This window comes from Blennius ocellaris (assembly GCF_963422515.1).
Source record: "Blennius ocellaris genome assembly, chromosome: 10".
Taxonomy (NCBI): Eukaryota; Metazoa; Chordata; class Actinopteri; order Blenniiformes; family Blenniidae; genus Blennius; species Blennius ocellaris.
In genome coordinates this window covers 10787801-10805952 of record NC_137659.1, presented here as the reverse complement: position 1 = coordinate 10805952, position 18152 = coordinate 10787801, and the positions used below count along the sequence as shown (strand labels likewise).

Here is an 18152-nt window from a genome sequence, read left to right as displayed (position 1 = left end):
GACAAGGGTGGGCCGTTATTTATCCCTCACACACACAAAAAAAAATATTACGTGTCATAAATTCTATTAAAGTCTGATTAATATATATATTTTTTTTAATATCTAAAAATCAGTGGTGTTGTAGTCGAGACAACCTGTCTGACACTAAAAATCAGTGTTAGTTTCGATAAGATACTGTTTAGCATGTGTCTTGTATTTATTTTTTCACTTAAAAGAGCCTCAGTATGTTTCAACTGGATTCAAACTCCTACTGCCATACTGACCTACAAACAGTAACCAATGAACTAGCACCCCCCACCCCAAAAAAATCATGCCATCTTCTTCTTAGGCTTACAAAGATATAAAGTCATGACTCAAATACAAAACAACAAATAAGACAAGGATTATAGGAGGCACATTGATTTTTATTGAGGTTTCTACTAAGCAATTTCTGCACAACTTCCTTCTAATATACTATATTTTGATAAATGGAAATCTCATCTCTCCTTTCAGTCCATCAGAGTTATATACCATGCACCACATTACCTCAGAAACAACCACACACACAAGAAATTCGTTCAAGGACAGATCTTTTTATTTAATTGTTTACAGATTGAGACAAGCTGAATCAGTTATTCAATATAAGCCAGTTAAGAGACAAGTGTGAGGGTTTTTACACATCTAATGAAGCACACAGTACAGTTGAGCCAGCAGCACTTACAAGAAAAAGCTTGTTGTAGGATAGGTGATGCCCAGAAACAGATAGCAGAAAGGTTTTAACAGGTTCTCGTCACAGAGCATATATACCTCTGTTACCATTTATCATGACATTATTGTATTATTTCTACACATTAGGAGAGGCTGTGTTTTTTCTCAACTTCTTGTCCTCATCCTAACGGAACTGGAGTGGACTCACACGCAGACCAATCACATCCTTGCCGATCTCAGTCGCCTAGAAAATATGTGAAATGAAAAAATTATAGGATACAGTGAGAATAATAAAAGTAATTGCACTTTATTTTATAACTGAAGCATTTTATTTAAAAAATAATGTTGTGGTACACAAAATGTGAGCACCTTTTTTGAAGATGTCCTCATTTAAGTGTACAAGTTCCACTACTATTATTGTCACAAGCAATGAATTCACCCTCATTTTGTGAGTAATGGTCTTCAAAATACATTAATCCATAAGGTAATTCCTAGTGACTGCAGCTGTGTGTGAGTGCCATTGTTTACCTGCGTGACGCTGCAGATTTGTCCTTTGTAAGTGGGGCAGTAGCAGGCTCCAGACAGTGGGCACTTCTCAACGGGGCGTCCCCGATAGAGGGGGACAAAAGAGGCAGCACACAGGTCAAATGGATTGTGGGGGTCGTAGTTCAGCTGATGGGCATCTGTCAGGGTCTTCTCACAGGCTGACAAGATCTTGCGTGTCTAAAATGTTGAGGAGATTCATGATGAGGAAGGACATAGAGGAGTGTCTTGTTTGGATCTAAATACTAAAACTTGGCCCTGAGATTATTAGACTCCCTAAACCAACCTGCTGTGCAACGTCTGGCTTTGGCCCAAGTTCCAGAAGACGGCGAGCGAAGCCTGCCGCCGTCTTGAAGTTACGAAGTTTGAAGAAGAGGTTCAGAGCTGTGCGCAGCACCAGCACCATGTGGACTGGCTGGAGATTGCAGTGGGTGAAGTAGGCAGCCATCTGCAAGTAAAACAATATGAATAAGAACACAAAGTAAAAAAGGATGAGCGTTCTCATTCTTGTCCACACAGCTGTGACCATCAGTGAAAGTCATATGTTCACCTCGCAGAGCCTCTTCTGCTGTTCCAAAGTGTCTTTAGGAAGCTTCTTCCTCTCAGTCTCCATGGTCAGGCCCACAATGTACTCCTTACAAATTGTGATCAGCTGCTGAGCCTACAACACAACCAAATAGTCATGAGGTTTCATGCAAACCTAAAGATGGAGACTCATTGTTGTTAGACAACATTAAATGGATCAGACTCAAATATATTGCCGTTTCCCACCTCTGCAATCTCCTGCTTGTTATCCACCACGAGCAGTGGCACAGAGAGCAAGATGATTCTGAAGCGTTCAACCGCTTCCTCAAATCGTCCAGCTGTTGTCAGCTGGTAGCACTGCTGCAGGCGGGCGATGAGGTCAGAGAGGCGCAAGCCCACAGCAGGGAGCCCTTGCTTAGCCCCACAGTCCTAAAATGAAGAAATTAAACAAAAAAATAACCTCTGTATGTTTCTCCTTTCAATTTCTTTTAAATAATTTAAATTGGAGCTCCAACATCATTAAAAAAAATTCTTTTTTTTAAACTCTCAGCACCAGATAATACCTTCCAGTTCCTCTGAGGATGACCACGCAGGCAGGGCAGCGAGGGAAGCCCCAGGTAGCAGGTGCGGCCTCTGGACAGCGTCTGCATGAAGAGCGACTTGTAGGGGCCAAAGTTCACCACTCCGACCTGATCATGGAGCAGCTGTTGTCGGAAAAGAGGAAGAAAAGAGGAGGTCAATGTTCTGTGTGTAACAGAAGACATTCATCTCACTATTCCTAAAGCTTTGTTCATGCACAGAATTTATCTTGATATACTGAGCAGTACGGGGAATAAATTCCCACTCTGAGCATACTCTCATGGCTGTTTCAAAGGACCCGGCCAGGAGGTGATCCACTGGCAGCTGGGAATTGTTGCACCACATCTGGGTTGGACTCATGCCTTTAGTGGGAGGGACGAAGAAGCCGTCCTCGGCTCCCCCACCTGCACCAACCGGAACATCCTGTGGAATGGAAGAAATAAATGACATCCAAATTCATGATTCACTATAGGCAAGTCTGCTTCAGAGGGGAACACATAGTCTGGAAATTCATACAAATGTAGAACATCATGCTTTGTTAAAGAGACCCGCTGAGGCTCATCAGTGTTCGTCTTGTGTTGGCCGACAGTCCTGAGTTACCGATGGTGGAATTTGTAGAAAAGTGGCTCCACTCACCAGCTCTGGAGGAAGGTCCAGGTCTTCTTCGACCTCCCAGCCTCCTCCCTCCTCTTTCCCCATTCCTTCATCTCCTAATCCTTCCGGAGCATCCATGAAGCCATCTAAGAAAAAAAACAAAAAAAGAGAGACAAAATTAATTGAGTTTGCTTTTAAACGAAGTCCAATCTGCTACATTAAGGACAGAATAAAACAAAGTTTACCTTCATCCAGCTGAAGCTCAGCATCATCACCCCAGCCCTCTCCTCCTGTAGCCTCCATATCCAGGTCGGCCGCCATCTGACCTGCCTTCCCTGCAACACAATCACAAATCTCAAACTATTGTTTCAAGTTTGTTGAAATCTGTGTTTATATGATTGTGAAAATCATAAATCCATTTACATAGAAACCAATCACAAATGGTATAGTATGAAACAAATTCATAGTTGTCCTTGCACATATAATGTCACCAAGAGTTTTTTTTTTTGACTGGAGGGTATTTACATTTCACCTATTAGGGCCACCCACATTCTACAAATCTCTATAACTCGCAAAACACTCACCCTTTGCTGCAATGGCACCTTCGAAAAATCCCTTCGACACGGTGAGGAGAGGCCAGTTTGTATCCAGCGGGTTGATGGGTGGAGGGGGCTGCAGCAGCTGTGCATTGGGATCAACCTCTGGCACCTTCAAGAGACAAGATTACCAATTATGTCGTCTGCTAAATTTGCATTCAATGAATGATAGTGACTGTATTGTCAGTACTGCCATTGAAAAGCCATATACAGCACACATGTTCTGGCATTTCGAGATGTGTTTCTATCATGTATGTGATTGGTACAGAGAACGTTTTCCTAACACACCGTCTCCTTTTCTGGATCAAAGGTCTCCTTGAGGGCCTCCGCCTCTTCATCAAGCCCGTGTGTGGCTGCAGTCAAGTAAGCAAGGGACTCTGCAAATCACGCAAACAATTACACGTTTTGAAAAATTAGAGCTCACACAGATCAACACAGACACTCAGACCTTGAAATGCATAATTAGAATTAATTTAGTAAACCGGTTTTGAGGGTAAAGATCTGAACTCACTCTGTCCACAGTTCTTCAGAATGCGGACCCTCTCGCTGACGTCGCCCAGGTAGAGAGCTGCCTGGTAGTGGCCGCTCATGTCCTTTCGGATCTCAGCTACACACAAAGTATATCGATGTTAGATAAACTCTATAAGGACACATGAACCCCTCACCGATTGGAAAAAAAAAAAAAAAAAAAAATTTTATTCATTCTTTTCCTAGTAGTATTGCCATCACTCACCGATTTTCATCATCTTGCGCAGCTTCGCCAAGTTGCCAGTGATGAGGTAGAGGAAGGTGAGCTTGTCGAAGTTCTTGGTCCTCTGGTAGCACATTTCCACAACCTGGTGGTGACCCTGCAGCAGTGCTGCCTCGCCCAGCCGCTCCCAGCAGCTGCGCTCATCTAGCGCCTTGGCTGCTTCCAGCGCCACCTGAAAGCATCAAGATTATGTGTGAGCTTCATTCAGCAACTTCTCCTGCAGCAACTTAGCTTCGACATACAACTGTAGCACAAAAACCCACCAAGCTGCAATCATTTACCTTACGTGCTCACATAATGTGTGACTGGTATACAACAGGTGGTCTTTGTAGCCAGTGTATTCACGCACCTCGATGTTGCCGCACTCCAACGCCAGGCTAAATCGGGTCTTCTCATCCTTGACAAAGTGCAGCGCGACCTCAGGGTAGCCCTTCTTTTGCAGGTAGGCAATGATGGACTGGCCCACCAACTTGGCATTTCGCACCATGTGGAGCACCTGGATGAGAAAGCATAGAGAAGAAAGAGAACACGATTAACAATAAGAAAATAAAGACTGTTTAAAGCTTCAGTGGGTGATAAAAAAAAGGCTGGAATAAGACATGCTATGGCATCTCCGCCCTAAGGACATACCTCATCATATTTGCGATTGACCAGGGCCAGCTTGAAGCGATACTCTGTGGGGTCGATGGTGAGGACGCGAGGCCGGCACTCCCTGTCCAGGCAGTAAACGCTGTTTCCTCTGACGCGGGTCACATAGATGGGCAGATCCAGAGTCCTGATGATGCCGTGGTCACTACAGGATCACAATTAAAAGACGACATTAGATATTTTCAAAAACAATCAAAAGCACATTGGTGAGATTTATAATGACATTCTTGCATCATGCGTCTCACGAGGGCCCACGCAATTTGTCTGTAATGTTACCAAAATTATGCAATTTTGCAACAGAAATATTTTTGTAGATTAAAATCAGGTAAATGGAAAATGAGTGCCCAACAGCATCACGTCACCCTGTTATTCCATCCAAATCTCTCAAACCTAAACATAATGCCACAGGAGAAATGTCTTTGGTTTGAGTGTTACGATGTTAAACAGTTCACATTTTCCAAAGCTGCACGTACCCAGAGGTGAGCGCATATTTGATATGGTTGGAGGTGGTGTAGATGAAGACCCCACTCTCATCCCAGGCTCCACTCTTCACTCGGATGTTCTCATGAATGTTGCACAGACTCTCAAGCTTACGGTTGCAGATCATGATAGCTGGACAAAAAAACAAAAAACAAAAAACAAGCAGCATTCAGGTTTTTGTTGATAAAGCTGAGAAGCGATGTATAACATGTGACGTCAAATATTCAACGCAAATCACTTTAAACAAAAGTTAATAACAACATTGCCAAGATTAAAAATAAAGGTAAACACTAGAAATAATGCATCGGCCGAGTGAAATAACATGCAAAATGATTTGAGCATTAAACATTGCGTGTGGAGTTAAAGGCAATAATTGCTTTTTGTCTGAGCAAATGGACCACAAGGCTCTAAGAGACCGAACTTTGCCACAACTGTGGCAGCACATACAAGTTTAAGGAAAAAAAACCAAAACAAAAACTAGGAAGTTCTCAGATTCATCATTTCTCCTCACCGTGTTTAGCCAGCAGGGCCACGTGGCTGGTGTCGGCACTCCACACAACATACTTGACCTTGGCGATTTTGACGGTGGCCAGGGAGCGCTTCTGCTGCACATCGAACAGCGTGACCCCATCGGCGTCACGCAGCAGCAGCGAGCCGGTTCCAGCGTAGAAGATTTCCTCGCAGCTCGGCACTTGGACCTTCTTCACGATTTCATTCTTCAGGTTTTTAATCAGCAACTAGAATTAACAACACGGTGTTTAGATTTGGCATTGATCAAGATGCAGTTTAAATCATTTGTTCATAGATTTGCAGTTGATTGCTTAAAAGATCTTACTTTGAAATGCTGAACAAAATTACCTTAGGCCAAAATTATTTCGCTAAGTTTTTACATCTTCTTAACCACTTTTCAATTGTCAGTCAGAATATATATATATATATCTTTTCTTTTTTTACTTTCCCCAACAGTACATTTTTAAGCCTTGTAAACGAGGAAACGGACTTACTGAGTGCATGCGGTCCAGAACAGCAAACCTGTTCCTGGCCACCCAGACTGCTGTCAAACCAGAAGATCTTTTCCCCTCCGGGGCTAATAAAAAGACAAGGCTCTGTGTTAGTTTACTCAGAATATATAGTTCCTTCAAAATTGACAGGAATGTTAATCATAGACCAGAGATCCAAAAATGAAAAGCAATTCACTACATTAAAAACAAAGCGCGAGGGGAAACAGCAGGGATGCAGATTCTTTACCATCGGGATTCTGAGAGTCGCTTTCTTTTGGGATCGAGTACAAATCGTAGGTGCTGTTCTCCAAGTTGGTTGCTCTCTGCAGTAGGTAAAGAGAATTGTATAAAACAAGATGAAAACGGTTCAGTTCTTGTATACAGCTGATGTATCCGTGGCTGAGAAAAACTCACAGTGCAGAGCAGGACGGCATTTTCAGCAGGGTTGTAGGACATGCTGAACACAGGAAACTTCGACCCACTGTGACAAGAGATTGATGTTTAAACATGTATTAATGTACTTTCCTCACAACCTTTCTTAAGCCTATTTTGGTATTAATAGGGCTCATTTAAATCTGCCAGACACACGGCACACACCTGCGAAGCTGCATAACGGCAGTGTCTTTGCTGCTGTTGAAATCCAGCTGGCGAAGGAAGCGATCCTTTACATAGTACAGCATGTTGCCATGCACGGCGTACGCTGGACGCTCACGCTCCAACTTGAACACAATCATACCGCTGTCATGACCTGAAAGATACAATATTATTAACTGTCACATACAAAATGTAAATTTGCCAGCAAAACCAGTTCGTCTTGCTGGTCAATTTTGTTGTTGTTTTTTTGTTTGGTTTTTTAAATACAGCAGCCACATGCACATTGTAAATGTAAATATTAGGCCCACTGGCACTACTTTATTTAAAAAAAAAAAATGCTTTGATAAGAGCTTCTAAAATTATGTTACATCGGTTGTTATCTATGCGAGTGTCATTTCTTACCAGCAGCAAAGAGGTTGAGGTTTGGGTGGGCCCCCAGCACCCAGAAGCGATCGTGATCACGCCGGAAGGTTTGCACTCCGGTTCTCTTGGACATGTCCCACACCCGGATGCTCTTGTCCTCAGAGTTGGACAGTATGAGCTCCTGACGTGGGTGGAAAACGGCGCAGGACACGTTGTTGTAGTGGCCGCGGCACGTGTCCAGCTCCCACGCCTTCGATTCTGATGCACCAGTGGAAAATAGAAATGGTCATTAAAACAAACAAAAACCTCAAGCTAGTTAAATTATATTCACTTTATTCTCATAAATAGACAGGGAGTGTGTTACTTGCTTCTAGATTTCAGCTTCTATATAAAAGAAGCTGAAACCACTGTGTAGATGATCGCTGATGCCATCAGAGTCAGACATTGTCTCTGCAGACAGGGAATGACAAGCTCCTCATAAAGGAGTCAACCTATCTCTTTCTCAAAAAGAGTGTAGGACCACTCAATGTTATATTATTTTTGGTTGTTTGAACATCTGGCATGAGCAGATAATCAATAATAATGTATTTTTATAGCACTTTACAATAACTATAACAACCAATGCACTTCAAATCCCCCAAAAAACACTGCAAAATGAAGCAATAGAATAAGAGGACAAATACAGGACTTTAATTACAGCTGTGCAATACTGAAAGAAACATGTTTAACATGAGTCTGAAGAAAATGGATCAGTAAGATGGAGCAAGACCATGAATGACTTTAAAAATAAACTAAGAGCTCAAAATCCATTCTTAAATGAAGTGGGAGCCAATGAAGAGACTTAAGCACGAGTAATTTCTTCATGCATAGAAGTGTTGGTTGAAAAGTGAGCATCAGTATTTCGGACAAATTGAACTGGCTAACACTAGCATGCAGAGCATTCCAGTAATCTAACCATGGGCATGAGTTGTTTAATTTAGGAAGGGTTTTTACTTTGAATACTTTGAAAAAAAACGTGCTCTCACCAAAACCACAGGTTTCAGCCGCTGAAGATATTAAGCAGCAAATTTTTGGGTGGCAATTACCTCCCGACTTCTGACACTTGTGCAAGGTCACTCACCGTTCATTCTCCAGATCTTGACCTGCCTGTCATCTGCTCCAGACACAATGAGGGGCATAGTGGGGTGGAAAGCTGCCCAGTTTACCCCACGGTCATGACCCTGAGCACAGACACAACCTCTCAGCACTCACACATTGAAATATAACAAGCATTGGCTCTTCTCGAAATAACACAAATTCATAAATGAAAAAATTATATTGATACGTTTTTTTTTTTATAACTATTGGAGGGGGGGGGGGGGGGGGGGGGGCATTAAGCTGAGCAACGTCATTTTATTTGTTTGGGTTATATATTTGGTAGCCTGGAGTCATAATCAATAAAAATATGAACCTAAGAACTAACAACTGTAAACAACATTGGTTATATAACTCGAATGAATTAAAAAACAAAAAACAAAAAAAAACAAAACAAATGAAACTACTATACACAATCATTGCTGCTCACCTCAAGGACATGCTTAACGACAGCATCCGACGCACCAAACAAGTCAACCCCAGAGATGCCTCGCACCTCGGTCTCCACGGCGCCTGGAGACAGGTTCTTCTTCCTCAGACCTGGAATCATCGTTCAGAGCACCACGTGCAAGAGGCAGAGCCATTTTCAGGTTTCACACCACACAACCACAGTACAGGGGAGGGAGGAAAACATGAGATAAAAAAAAAACAAAAACAAATAATTGAATTAACTATGAAGCAACAGCCTGGAAGTGAAAAGGCATCAACAGTTAATTAAAAAGAGACGACTGTTGGACTGCTGAACACGCACACAGGGGAACACATCACCACAACCTCCACTCCGTCTCGTTACTTGCCAACTTGAGCCTGGAAGCCATCAAAGTTGAAACAGTACTCTTGATTGGGTTAATAAATCACTGAGACAAAAACAACATATGCGATTAGACTGGAGAGGAATCACTGATCATCTTCCAGACTCAAACGAAGGCAGATAACCAGAAATCAGTGAGGAAGCACAGCTTGTAATGATGATTTCAACCCACATAATAAATGTGTTGTGAACAAACAGTCCAACAGTGAAGAGAAAGGACACACAGGGTAAGAAATGACTCTCGAAACCCATGTGCAGGTGTGGATGTTTCCATGGAGAGCATGGGATAAGAAGGACACAGGGAGTGTGTGGACTTGGCTGATGGGTGGGGGGTGGCTGGTGGCGAGGGTTTTTAAGACGTGCTCTGATGGGGCGTTGAATGTTAAGAACAGGAACTTTGGTTCATGCATGTTTCTGTCAGAATATTCGAGTTACGTGCATTATTAGTGGATGAAATGTCAGAGCTGTAAGTTAGGATTCAAGCCAACTACAATCTGGCAATTGCAGCGTTCGGAAATATAAGTGCTTTTATATTTCTTGTCATCTTTTTAGTATTGGAGCCAGTCGTGCAAGTGTCACAAGTAGTAAGAATGTAACATTAAAACTGTAAAAACATACTTATTCTGGAGGCATTTTAAATGACTGAAAAAAAGTATGGGAAGGAGGATGGATTATCTATAATGTGTGTACAAAGTGAACTTTTTATTTAAATCTAAATCCAGGTCATGCATGTTGCAAGGAAAGCTGAAAAAATGTACATGCTGCAGTTATGTCACATGATGTCAGAGTTAAACAAGAAAATAAAAACGTGCTCATATTGGAAAAACAATGGGCATAAAATCAGGACAGGTCACAGATCCACATTTGATGCATGTTCATGAGTATGACAATGACAGCAGAGAAGAGTCAGTTCATGGTTTAGTTAGTGGAAAGACAGGAAACAAGAATGTAGAACAAAGACCAACAAAGAGCATGCAAAAGCACAGAAACACCTCTTCAAACAAGACTACATCTCTTCCTGTACCCATCAACCCTATAATCCTTTCAGCCCTTTCATTTACAATACAATATTTCCCTCAGGAAAACTGCACTACAAATTCGATCTGCCACATCTATCTAGAAAAGAGAGGTGTTTCTGCGAACTGCCCACAGAGATGTCCTTTACAAGTTGGAGAAGAGGTTCAAGAGGCAACATGGAAATTGCTCTTGCCCACGTCCTCATCTTTTGTTCCACTCTGCCCCTCACACCTCACCCTCAAACCCAGCCCACTGTCCTCTTTCCCCAAGCCCTCACCGGAGATATCCCACACTCGCACGGTTTGGTCCAGACTGGCTGACACAACCAGGTCCTCTGAGGGGTGGAACTGGGCACACATCACATAGTGATTATGGCCAGTCAGCACACTGTGGACAAGAAAGAAAAAATGTTTTAAACTTACTGAATCAATGAGATGGTTTCAATGATAATGTGTGTATTAAATGTAGCTGAAATGAGGTACATCAAAAAGTGTACAAAACACTAAAATCTCACTTCTGGAATGTTTCTCACTTGTATGTAGAAAAGTGACTGCAGACTTGACAAAGAGAAAGTATTTAGGTTTTTCATGCATTTTGAAACCCGCATTTGAAGTCAATCCAAACAACCCCAACTGTAGTGTTTGTGTAAAGTATCTATTCTTTCTCAACGCAAGTGTGGACATTGATGCACCCAAACCATGTAGGTTACAGTGCATCTTACCAGACACAAGTCCTGGACTGCCAGTTCCAGATCCGAATGGTCTGGTCATCTGAGGCACTCAGAATCCAAGGGTACTCCTACGGGCAATGTGACGATTTGTTACACCAAAGAGTCAATTTAAAAAAAAAATCTAAGTTTTATCTATGGGAAACAAGAGTCCGAATTGGTAAAGAGACAAAACAACTCACATGATGAAAGAAGGTGGTTCTGATATAGTCAAGATGTCCTAAGAGGGTGAAGAGGCAGCGCCTCAGCTTGTAGTTCCACACCTGTTTAAAACACATTTGACCAGCATGAACTCAAAGAACTGATTAACGATTACACTGGTTTATGCTGAACACCACACATCATGCATCTTAAGTTACGATTGACTAATTCCCATGATGAACACCAAAAACACATCACCTTGATTTTGTAGTCATCCCCTCCAGACACAAACAGAGGCTGCTGTTTGTGAAAGTCTATTCCTCTTACAGGGCCTGAGAGCGAGATCATACCAATCATATCATGTCATTGAAGAATTAATTGTTTAAAGTGACAGTCCATAGCGTCTCATCAATGACTTACCATCGTGCTCATCAAACTTGTCAATCAGTGTGCACATCCGATAGTCCCATAATTGGATGACTCCGTTGTGCAAACTTGCAAGAACCCATGGCCTTTTGGGGTGGAAACTCAGGCCTGTGGTGAATCAAATCAGATCGAGAATTTTATGATAATCATACAGAACTATATATATCATGCGGTGGGAGATCTTGTAATTAAAAAGTCATGGAAACATTTCGGGTGGATAAATGACAAGTTTCGTTAGCGATTTAACAGCTCAGGCCACGTAGCGTCCATTTACTTTCACAGAATATTACGAATCCAAGTACACTGACAGTTATTCGAGAAACTGGCAAACCCTGTGACAATAACTTATCTATTGTAATTCTACAAGATAACAGAAATACTGACTAAATTAATGACGAATGACTGAACAGCTACCGTCAGCTAGCTACACATAGCTTATCTGCTAGCCTCAAACTCTTACCTTTAACACGGGCCGACTTCGTTTCAAATTTCGTTAACATCGCCCCACCTCAGCGCAGGAGGTTGTTGATTTCAACAATATCCAAATAAAATCCGATGAAGTGCTGCAGGCAGGTGGACTTTTATCGCCCTGTCGTCTTGGCCCGTCGAGCTGCTCCACTTCTTCCTGACACGTAGGCCGTTTTAACTTCCGGTTCTGAACAATAAAGTTTGACATTCAAAATGTGACGCAAAAAACTCCACGACAACGGCACATACATACACGTTGACATAACAAAGGTAGACCCATACCACCTCAGAACCATTACCCATATATATATATATATATATATATATATATATATATATATATATATATATATATATATATATATATATATATATATATATATATATATAATATATTATTTTTTATCCCCCCCTCAGTTGGTGTTAAAGATTTTCTGTCTGTCCAATATCGAGAGGCAGCACCCTCTATGCAGTGGTCGTGGGTTTGAATCTGCCCATGACCAATAGCAGCACCTCCACCCCCAGAAGTTATTATAAAGTACATATCAGTCTTGACCTACAAGCATTAGTCATTTTCATGGCTAAATGTCAGCTGAAATCCTACTGTTAGAAGAGTTAGAAGATGCTCACTGATAAATTATGGGCCACATAGTTCATAGAGACTGTTAAAACTGACTAAAATCTGCTTTTCACAGTTGCTGCTGGCTCTCATATTTACCACTCATCATTTCTGTCTGCAGGATCACTAAGGCTGTTGCTAAAAGGGGAAATACATTTCAGGAGGAGCACACCCTACCACTCTCCACTGATCATTTATAACACAGCAGTCGAGGTGGTGGAAAGCACCAAGTTCCTGAGGGTGTAACAATCTATCCTGGTTCCAGAATCCCACATTTCTGACGAAGTGAGTGCAACAGCATTTCCACTTCCTCCGCAGGATGAGGACACATCTAAGAACAGCTAGGCTCGATTTATTTAGCTATAGGTTTCTAAAAAAATAAGATCAAGAGAGCTTTAACATAAATCTGATTAATCATTTAATGATACAGTAGGTTGTAGATGCCGAAACCCCACTATAGATTAAACAATTTTCTTTCTAAGAGGATGTCCATGTGTTTAAGTCTTTCATTAGCTGTTTACAGGCTCATCACCTGGGACGGACACTAACGTCTTTCTAATCCGTTATAAAAGGTAAGGCCAATAACACAGCAAGACAAAATATCTGCATTACATCATTGTTTTATTTCATATATTTACAAATCCAACAAGATAACGGCAGAAAAAAAAAAATTGCAATTTCTTTGAAGGTGCATCGGCCTTGAGCTGAAAAAGGTCGCACTTTCACCCCGACACAGAACCTGTAGCGCAGCCTCCCCTCAGCTGGGTTCGATGTACATATATCATTGCTTCTCAGTGCATGGCTGACTGAATCCTTTCAGTCGCCTCTGTAGTGATTGATGGGCTGGTGTTCACGTCATTTCTAGTCATCTCTCTGCAGTTGCTCCAGTAACCCATTGTTCACTGCCAATAGCAGTCAATGCAAAATACCCACGGGTGTAAACAAACCTTTCAAACGCCGCCAAAAAGTGCTAACATCAGGCTGTTGATGTTTCACCAGATGCATGCATCATATGCATGTTTGTGACACAAAAGGATGTTTTCTATTCTATCTGCCCGTCACCTTTGCTAGAAAGAGTACGATGTACTTCCAATGCTTAGTTTGTCCAATCAGACGGGAAACACTTTGAATTAAAATGTGTGTTTTTCTTTCCCAGCAGTGACTTTGTGCCGGGTGTGGGGGGTCATTTTGCACATTAAGAACACAGGGAATCACACTGGAAGCCCTTTGCACAGTAACTCTACACTATAATGATCACTGCAACCACAGCAAAGCTGTCCAGCAATCATTTCAATCACTTCAAATCAATACGTGGGGATTGGTTAGTAACAAGCAGGGAATGGGTTTTTCTTTAATTCCATTTGTTACAGAAGGTCCTGGAATCTTTGGGGACGTTATCCTTCTGCAGTCTCTGTATATCTTTAAAAAATTAGACAAATAAACACGCAAGATTTTCTCGTATTTTCTGTTAATAATTAATTCAAGTTCAGTTCTGTACCACTTCTGGAGGTTAGTTTATGGAGGAAAAAAAACAACCTAGAATGATATATAATATTTTACAAATTTGCAAAAACAGTATGCCGAGTAAACAAATGATAAAATATTACATTTCAGACAAGACTCAGACAATAATTTAAGTAATTTTTCAAAGGCACTGTTTACCAGTGAATTTACAATAAGTCTAAACAGTATGAATAAACAAGAAGGAGCCTGGCAGTGGCTGTGTCTCACTATTGAAAGGCTGTTAAATGAAACTGTGAAGAATCTGTGGGAACCACAGTCAAACTGAAGTACTGATATTAAAATGTTGTTCTTGGTGCATTCAGTGATTATACAGAGTAGAGTGTGTTTTTGTAACCGGCTGTTTTTCTGGTTTTCATGCCTCCTCCTGCTCTGTTGTTATTGTTGTTTCTGTTTGCACACACCTCTTCTTGAGGGAAAGCCGTGTTGGCCATGAGGTCGGACTCCCGCCTGACTTTTTCTCTCCCTCTCTGCGGCCGACACACACACACACATACACAGAGTGGCCCTCTGGCTCCGGGCTTTTCGACGGACCGTGCCAATCGCCTCATCACATGATGGAGCACTGCTCTCCTGCGTTGGCCCCAGGGACTCCTGGGAGATTGAGGGACTCCATGTCAAAGTTGAAGCCAGGAGGCTACAGGGTTAAAAACAAACGGAAACCAAGTTAAGGCACACTTAACGTTCATTTATAACTCACCTGAAAAATAAAGATTTAGAACGATTCAGTGATTGATTTTGGATCAGCACTGTAACGCGACAACAATTATTGTGAACGCTTAGTACACAAAAACAAGTGCTATTGCAACTCACTGCATCTCCTGCCAGCTCTTTCGGTGGCTGTCCAAGGTCTTGTAGCTGTAAGTCAAAAAGTTATGATCGGTTTGCTGGGTCATTCTTTCTACATCATAGTGTACTGCCTATATTGCTGTTTACTACATCCACCACCATGTTCTTCACAATTATGCGTTCTAGGCATGTTAAACTTGAACAATAAAGTTCCTCTACAATTTGCATCAATCAATCAATCAAATAATCAAGTGTCTTTTCAAATTTCCATAGGCATATCAACTTTCATGCTTCGAATCGTCTCCACATAGCGGTACATAAGTACTTCTTATGCTCTGGAAATCAAATATGTCGGAATTGTAAAAGAAAAGTTGTAAATCATTTCTGATTTGTTTCAAACACCGGCTTTGAGTTAGAGTTAGAGGGTCTCCTTCTGGGCTGGTAATAATCCTCCCAATTGTTGTGACATGAGGTTTTTGGGCCAAGGGAAGCATAAGTCACATTGCTTTGATAGTTAAATAAAGAGTTGTTTTCAATATTACCTTCTGCATCAGCTCCATGATGCTCTCGAATGTGCTATCTTTGTCCGAAGCCTCCTCTTCTTCCTTTTCGAAGAGCCGGCAGATCTCTCCCATGAGTTTGGACTGCTGCTCAAACCGCTGGTAGTCCTCTGAACTAAGAGTTGGCTTGTTGGCTTCCAGCCACTCTGGGTACTATAAGAATGAGTGGCAGTTACAATAAATACCAATAAGAGGAAACGAAGAGCATTATTACCGCTCACTGAACAAAAGCTGACCTTGGTTGTGATTTCTTTTAGAGATGGATAAAGCACTTCCTTAGAGAGAAGGTTGTGCATGATGGACTGCATGATGGGCAGGATGTTTCCATCCTCACCACCAGCTTCCCCACCTTCATCCAAACCCAGTCCTTCCAGAGCCTTGACGAGGTCATCTCCAGCTAGTCCTGTGGACTGGAAGAAAACAACGCAAGCTCATTCAAAATGGCTGCTTTTCTCCTCCACAAGAGTTTTAACTTAACGTCCAGATTCTTCCTCCACTCACCTGAAGGTTATCTGCATTTTTGGCCAGGCCACGGAGGGTTTCCTTAAGACAGGAGGTGAACTCTTGTTGTGAGGCAGTATCCGTGCCTGATTACACGACGCAAGTAACAGTGAGGGAGCGGTATTAAAACAGAGTAGGATGAATACATGAAAAGCAAAATAAAATTAAAATTAAAAAAATCTTAAAAGAAGTGAATTTCTTACCAACTTTGCCTGCAGCCTCTGACAGTTTCTGAAAGTGCTCTAGTAATTCTGGCTCCTCTTGAGCTAGCTCCGTCATGGCTTTCTCCCACTCGTCCTTGGCTTGGGCAGCCATGTCACCCTCAAACAAAGTCTCAAACAGCTTGCAGTCCTCGAGCAGGGGGGGCTACAGGCAGGAAGACAAAGGATGTTGGTAATGTCCTAATGTCCTGGAAGTATGTGAGATGGGCGATTAAAAAAAAAAAGCCCAATCACATATGGTTTCTTAAATTTTCAAACAATAATACATTCGATAAGAACCAAGTTTGATAAATCAAATTTTATAATGATTATGTGAACTGACCAACACAAAATGCTGGAAATCCACAGACAGGAATTGCAGAATCACACACAAAAAAAAAAAATGAATAAAATGAAAACAACAATTCAGCCAGCTTGATCAATTTACACCGGTCCTGTTGTTGTGAAAAGGATTTAGTAAGCAAACGTCTCTTAACCACATTAATGCAGCCTCTGTAATTAATACTAAACAGCAAATGCATTTTCTATTGTTACCTTAATAGAGGTGGCACTATTGTGTGGCGTGCATACAATTGATGCAATGAGCAGTGCAGTGATAACTGTTCAGTTGTTCATAATGCAGTGTTATAAGCTGGACATCAGTTAACAAGTTCCTTCTGGATGCGAATTAGTTTTACTATTTTCAAAAAACAGATTTAATACAACAAAAATTTCATTAAAAAAAAAAAAAGTGCTCCAAAAATAATGTAATCGAGGACAGTCAGCCTTAAGACACTTTAACGAGATCAAATCAAAGATTTAAAACTTGTCAGGAAGCACTAAGATGACGTGGAAAGGAGTCAAAACCAATTTGCTGCTTTAATTTATGGTTTGTGCTACTGTCAAAGGACTCAGTAGAAAAACACAGGGATGAGGCAACGTTGAGTCAATTCTGAAACTTAACGAACAGCAAATACATTCCAGTTGAGAGAAAAGATACAGTGGAAGAAACAAAAGGATAAAGCAAGAAGCAAACCTTCTCTGCTCCGCTGTTGGCCGATGAGGAAGCTGCTGCAGGTTCAGGAACTGGAGGGGCCTTGTCAAAGTCACCCAAGGCACCTTAAAAAATGGAAAAAAAAGAAAAATCCAGTCATTGGATGTTGGTATGAAACATAAACCTGTCCACCAACATGGTGCTATTAGCAGTGTGTATTCTTTTCACTGGTCAGCTTACACCAGTAGATCTCTTTATCATGGGGGAAGCCTCTGGAACAGCTGTGCTGATGTGTTCAATTCTTTACATGATAAAGCATCGATAGAGTGATAAAATACCCCCGGATTACTTAACATCTTAGAGATCAGATATTTGACCAGTTTGTAAAAACAACGTATTTTTTCTATTTATCTCGTGAATGCATTACCTGAATTAGCGGGATGGGAATGCGGTTTTTATACCACCTGTCATGTTACTGTAAATGTGATCTTTGGTAAACGTTTTACTCACATCTGGCAATAAACGTCCTTGTGGATTACGGAGACGTTGCTAATACAACGTTTTCTTGTATTACACACTCAGACCATTAAGACCTGGATTACGTGGCATAAGCAATTTAAAGCAATCTTGTTAAACAATTTGGAAGAAGTCAGCTTTGTTTGCACGCCTATTGCAGATAGCTACGTGTAATTAAATCAAGGCTACTCCAGTGGAGCCAAAGTGAAAGGACGCACAGGAAGAAAGAAGGATCTCAGGACCGCAGCGTCCCTGCTTTAACATGGGGAATAACAGCAGACACAAACACAGCCGCTATAACCTGGTGTCAACACTTACTGTCCAACAGTTCGTCCAATTCGGCATCGTGTCCGCTGCACGACTCTCC

General features: G+C 41.6%; 2 protein-coding genes across 2 annotated transcripts in view; both read right to left on the bottom strand.

Moving 5' to 3' along the window:
- Positions 1-556: 556 nt before the first annotated feature.
- On the bottom strand, positions 557-12243 carry copa (COPI coat complex subunit alpha). The gene is made up of 30 exons (XM_080503838.1): positions 12078-12243; positions 11612-11725; positions 11450-11523; positions 11233-11313; positions 11045-11121; positions 10601-10710; positions 8926-9035; positions 8482-8581; positions 7401-7619; positions 7002-7152; positions 6819-6885; positions 6652-6727; positions 6408-6490; positions 5915-6140; positions 5397-5535; positions 4906-5068; positions 4625-4771; positions 4258-4447; positions 4036-4131; positions 3813-3901; positions 3513-3636; positions 3174-3263; positions 2971-3074; positions 2611-2757; positions 2319-2459; positions 2002-2184; positions 1781-1891; positions 1517-1678; positions 1216-1410; positions 557-931 (listed from the first exon to the last, which is right to left on the bottom strand). The coding sequence occupies exons 1-30, from the start codon at positions 12115-12117 to the stop codon at positions 872-874; spliced, it is 3669 nt and encodes a 1222-aa protein (XP_080359964.1). The 5' UTR covers positions 12118-12243; the 3' UTR covers positions 557-871.
- Positions 12244-13314: 1071 nt separating this feature from the next.
- Positions 13315-18152, bottom strand: part of pex19 (peroxisomal biogenesis factor 19) — a gene marked incomplete at its 5' end in the record, with an annotated part of 8005 nt that continues 3167 nt past the window's right edge. The window contains 8 exons of the mRNA XM_080503017.1: positions 13315-14862; positions 15039-15083; positions 15557-15727; positions 15811-15984; positions 16076-16161; positions 16279-16441; positions 17312-17394; positions 18104-18148. Coding sequence (XP_080359143.1) covers positions 14776-14862; positions 15039-15083; positions 15557-15727; positions 15811-15984; positions 16076-16161; positions 16279-16441; positions 17312-17394; positions 18104-18148 — 854 coding nt within the window. The 3' untranslated portion in view covers positions 13315-14775. The remainder of the gene's footprint in view (positions 14863-15038; positions 15084-15556; positions 15728-15810; positions 15985-16075; positions 16162-16278; positions 16442-17311; positions 17395-18103; positions 18149-18152) is intronic.

Excerpts from the sequence above, each read along its gene's own strand:
- copa (XM_080503838.1), bottom strand. The coding sequence starts at position 12,117 with ATGTTAACGAAATTTGAAACGAAGTCGGCCCGTGTTAAAG. Across the intron at positions 6,886-7,001 it reads GCCGTTATGCAGCTTCGCAG|TGGGTCGAAGTTTCCTGTGT; the intron begins GTGTGTGCCGTG and ends CTCTTGTCACAG. Across the intron at positions 6,491-6,651 it reads CGACTCTCAGAATCCCGATG|CCCCGGAGGGGAAAAGATCT; the intron begins GTAAAGAATCTG and ends TCTTTTTATTAG.